This window comes from Leptonychotes weddellii, chromosome 11 (assembly GCF_054177405.1).
Source record: "Leptonychotes weddellii isolate Sample4059 chromosome 11, ASM5417740v2, whole genome shotgun sequence".
NCBI classification, from domain to species: domain Eukaryota; kingdom Metazoa; phylum Chordata; class Mammalia; order Carnivora; family Phocidae; genus Leptonychotes; species Leptonychotes weddellii.
Window position 1 is genome coordinate 80,670,713 of NC_138379.1, and position 4,697 is coordinate 80,675,409.

General features: G+C 59.5%; 1 protein-coding gene across 2 annotated transcripts in view; it reads right to left on the minus strand.

The window, feature by feature from the left end:
- OAF (out at first homolog) overlaps positions 1 to 4,407 on the minus strand; it is a 17,239-nt gene extending 12,832 nt beyond the window's left edge. The window contains exon 1 of one of the 2 annotated variants that reach the window (XM_081799290.1): positions 3,613 to 4,407. In XM_081799290.1, the coding sequence (XP_081655416.1) occupies positions 3,613 to 3,876 (264 nt within the window). In that variant the 5' untranslated portion in view covers positions 3,877 to 4,407. The remainder of the gene's footprint in view (positions 1 to 3,612) is intronic. The other variant, XM_081799289.1, reaches the window with a different exon arrangement.
- Positions 4,408 to 4,697: the final 290 nt, after the last annotated feature.

Genomic DNA, 4,697 nt, shown 5'->3' on the forward strand with positions numbered 1-4,697 from the left:
GGAGTTTATAATCCTTGCCTGGGCTCCGGGCTATGTGTCCTACAGCGAGCCGATTACTCTCAATACTCTTACTGCCTCACCGCCTACGGGTCCAGCGTGGCCATGTGGGGAGAGCCAGACGGTGCTAGAACCCTGCCTCTTGGAGGAGGTGAACAGAGAGAGGGGGCTGGGGGGGGGGGGGCCTGGGATGGGCCAGACCTGGGGCTGGGATGCGTCCAGCCCAGGGGCACTCCCCACAGCCCTGTGTATTTGGCAGGACAGGAACCACGGTTCTGGGCTCGGAGGGGCTGGCCAGCAATTGAGGAGTGTGACAGTTAATTTTATGCGTCAACTTGACTGCATGAATGGATGTCCAGATAGCTGGTAAAACATTACTGCTGGGTGTACCTGTGAGGGTGTTTCCAGAAGAGACGAACATTTCAATTGGCAGAACGAGTAAAAAAGATGGCCCTCCTCAGTGTGAGGGGCATAATCCCGTCTGGTGAGGGTGTGGACAAAACAGAAAGCAGAGGAAGGGCAAGCGTGCTGTTGGCCTGAGCTGGGACGTCCACGTTCTGCCCTCAGACACTGGTGCACCTGGTTCTCAGGCCTTCAGACTCAGACTGGAACCAAGCCGCCAGCTTCCCTGGGCCTCCAGCCGGCAAATGGCAGATCGCAGGACTTCTGAGCCTCCAAAATCATGTGAGCCAATCTCTTGCCATCAATTTCTCTCTATATCTCTTGCTCTATGTCCTATTGTTTCTGTTTCTCTGGAGAGCTCCAATACATGGTGCTTCAAGGAAAAGGTTATGATGAGGGGCTCAAGGCACCCTGAGCACCTTGAGTCAGTGCTGACTTTGTGTGTGACTCTGGGTCCATCCTTCAACCTCTCTGAGTCCAAGCTCAGCAGGGAGAAGCCACTATGTGGGCAACGATTAGGAAAGTTAGCAGCCTTCTATTTCGCAAGCACTTAGCACAGCAACAAACGCCTAGTGGGTATTTCAGACGTATTACCTGATTAGTTCTCTTGAAAGCCATGGCTTGGTACCATCATCGCCCCCATTTTACAGATGAAGAAATGAAGGCCTGCAGAGATCAAGTACCTTGCCCAGGTTAAACCAGGTCTGTTCACTTCAGCCTGGACTGTCTCCCAAAGGTGGGAAAAGGGCAATGGTCACTATTCCTAAGTAGACTTGGGACTTTTGCCAAAGCACCCCAAATGTGTTTGGTACACAAAAGAAACACAACGCCCAAGATTTCTTGGAAACAGGAAAAATCGTTCCTTCCGGATAGAACCTTGTGCAAATCTGCCAAAGACCGTGGGGCACGAGGAAGCCTTGGGAACTAAGTGAGCCACAGGAGAGGTGAGCCACCCCAGAAGGATCTGCATATAAAAGCTGCTCTGGCCAGTGTAGACAGTGGCCTGGGGCAGGGGTGAAGGCTATTCTGCTCCGCCACAGGCCAGGTGAGCAACCCGGAGCTGGGGAGACTGCAAAGAGCTGCTTCCCTTTCTGCACCTTCCACCCCCGGTTCCTGCCCTTGCTGGTGAAGTCGGAGATGCCAGGGAGGGTGTGAAATGCCAGCTTCTGGGGCAGAGGCTAACCTGAAAAGCAGACTTTGGAAACCTGGGTGGAGGTTTGAACCACTGCAGGGATTAAAATGGGGCTCTGGCAATCCGCTCCAAATGGATTCTCTAACTGGGCCGTCTACCCCCCAACAATACTCTCAGCTCCAGGCCCCAGTCCTTCACCCCACTGCCACAGGGGCTCTCCCCTCTCCTTGCCTGCAGGGTAGAGCAATAAAATCGTTCATGCTGCAGCCAGGGGTTATAAAAGCTCAGCCCTACCCATTGTGCCCTAGCCACAGCCTAGGAGAGGTCCCAGGAATGGGGAAGCCTCTCTCCAGGGTTCCAGATGCCATAGAACAATGGGCAGGGGGCAGGAAATTAGGAGACTCTCGGCTGGGCCAGAGGCTCACTCTCAAGGACAAAGGGCTTCGATGGAGGGTTCAAGGGGAAGATTAGACCACTGCCTCTTGAGGGGTCCAGCGACTGTTGGGATTTCCCAGGAGAAGAACACACGTGACAAAGTTCGCCTGGCGTATGGGCGTGGGGAGGCAGGAGGTGTTCTGGCCCTGTCAGCTTCCCTCTCTCCACACTCAAAGCTGCCCTTCCAGGCCCCTGCCTGAATGGGAGAACCTAGCTTGTGCCTGCCCAGTAAGGATGGGCTAGAAAGTCTTCCCACCTGTGACCACCCCCCACACTCCCACGGTCCACCTATGTCCCATGTCGGTGATAACTCAGTAGTTTGGGGACAGATCAGCAGTCAAGCCCTATCTCCACTGTCCACTGGATCCCCCCATGCCCCCACCCTGGCCCATGCTCTCTATGGCAGTTTTGCTGGGTCCCTAGCTGACTCCCCAAAGTCTGCCCCCTCTCCTCTCAAGCTCGCAATCTCTAAGGGGGAGGAGGGAGAGGTGGCTTGGGCCAGCCTCTACAGCCCTGAGCTTCTCCAGCTGTCCAGTTATCTAACTGTCCCCGCCTCTCCAGTCCCCCAGAGACAGGGCCTCATTTTTAGCAGAAAAGGGGCTGGGTGTGTGTGTGTGTGTGTGTGTGTGTGTGTGTGTGTATAGATCAGGAGACTCCCTTTGAGTACCCACACCTCACCCACCCTTTTTCCTTTCAGAATTCCTGCTGCTGGGTCACTGTTAGTCCCTCGCTAGCCTTCCAGGCCCATTTGCTGATAACGCCCCAGTTCCTCCACTGCCTCCCCCATCCCCAGCAACCTTGGGGGCCAGGTCCACCTTCCAGTCCTTCCACAAGGTTCCCTCTGGTTCCTTACACACACCCTGAGTAGAGGCTGGTTTCTGTCCCCCTTCCTGCAATCTGGGCCAAACCATGGAGGTTGGCCAGCTGTCCTGCCAGGCAGGGTAAGGAGTGGCAGCTCTCGAGAGAGTGGGGACCTCATGTGGGGCCTCTCCCCAGGTCCTCCTTCTGCAAGCTTTCCAGCCTTCCAGACCAAAGAGGAGAGGTAGCTTCTCCTTGGCTCCGGAGGGACAGGGGACAATCAGCTCTTACCCCACGCCCTGCCCCACCCCCACCCCCCATGTCTCCACTCTAGGAAAGTGAAACAGGAGAGTTGGTTTATAGACTCCAAAATGTCAGGGCTGAGAGGCCTGGAGCCACCGCACTGACCTGTACAGAGGTGAAAAAGGAAGCCCAGAGAAGGAACGGGACTTCCCAAGATCACAGGGCAAGAACCCAGGATCTCTGATTGCTAGCCCAGGACTTTCTCCTCTAGAGCACAGGGAAATTACCCCAAGAAGGGAGTCAGCACCTGGAGGGCCCTGGGAGATCTGGAAGAGAAGTGGGCAAAGGGCTGGTCGGGGAGTGGGAGTGAGAAGGGGCCTGGGAACCCCGAGCAAAGGGGTGAAAGGCTGGAGGGGGCGGCGGCAGAACTCCCCGGGGCAGAATGAAAGGGCCGGGCGCTGGGGAGCCTGCACAGGGGTGTAGAGAAGAGCCCGACGACGTGACCCCGGCTAAGCCGCGTGCCCCTCCCGGTGGCCCGCCTTCCACCTGCAGGCCTCAGTGCGCTCGGGCTCCCAGGTCCCGCCGGGCGAGCGAGGGTGCCTCACCTTCTTGAAGTCGGCGGTGAAGGAGACGAGGGTGCCGTCGGGCTTGCGCAGCTCGAGGCTGATGCTGTCGGCGTCGCTGTCCGCCTGCAGGCTCTCCTCGGTGACCTGGCCGTCGGGCAGCCGCACGCGGACCCGCAGCTCGGCCGGCGCGCCCGGCCCCGCGCCCACGCCGCGCGGCGCCCCCAGCAGCAGCACGAGCAGCGGCAGCAGCAGCAGCAGCGCGGGGGGCGCCGTGGGGAGCCCGCGGCGGCCGGGCGGGCGCATCCCCGGGGCCCCGGCCCGCCGCGAGCGCGCGGCGAGGGGCGCTGCCAAACTTCGCGCGAAGTTACCGGCTAGTTGGCGGCGCGGGGCAGCGGCTCCCCGGGGGGCTCGGGCGCGGGGGCCCGCGACGTGGCGCGGACGCACGTGGGCTGCGCTCCGCCGCGCGCCCCCCGGCGGCTCCGAGGCGGACGCGGCGCTCCCGGGGTCCCGCGCGCGCCCGCCGGCCCAGCGCCGCGACTGCCGCGGCCCCCGACTCCGGCGCTCCGAGACTCTGTTTTGCACTTTTCATTCAATCCCACCCGCCGTCACTTCCTTCGGAAAACAGAAACCACCAGGACCTGCCTTAAAGAGACCGCGCACCTCTCGGCCCTTAAAGGGCTCGCGGCGGCTCCCCGCACTCCGGCCGTGGCCCGGGAGAGGGGGCGGGGACCGGGGACCGCCGCGCAGCGGCTTTGTGGGAAGAGGGCTTTCTCAATCTCCCTTCCTCCCTGCCGCGCCCCGTGCGACCTGGCTGTGTCAGGAGTTGGCTGTCCCGGCAAATCCCTTCCTCCCAGCAGGGGCGGGACGGGTGACTCTCCCCCCTCCTTTTGGCTTGTTCTTGTGCCACGTGGACGAAATAATCGGGCTTGTTGTTTTAGGGGTTTTGTTTCGTGTTTTAGTTTCTCTGACAGCGAATTTCTAAAAAGTGTCTGCAAAATCAGACCTCACCTCTCCTTTAGTCTTTTGATTGATTGCCCTGGGTCTGGAGAGATGAGCTGAGGTTCTCCTCCCGCTTTGCTGTCCCTCCGGTGAGATAGTTTGATAAGTCAGGCCACCTCTCTGAA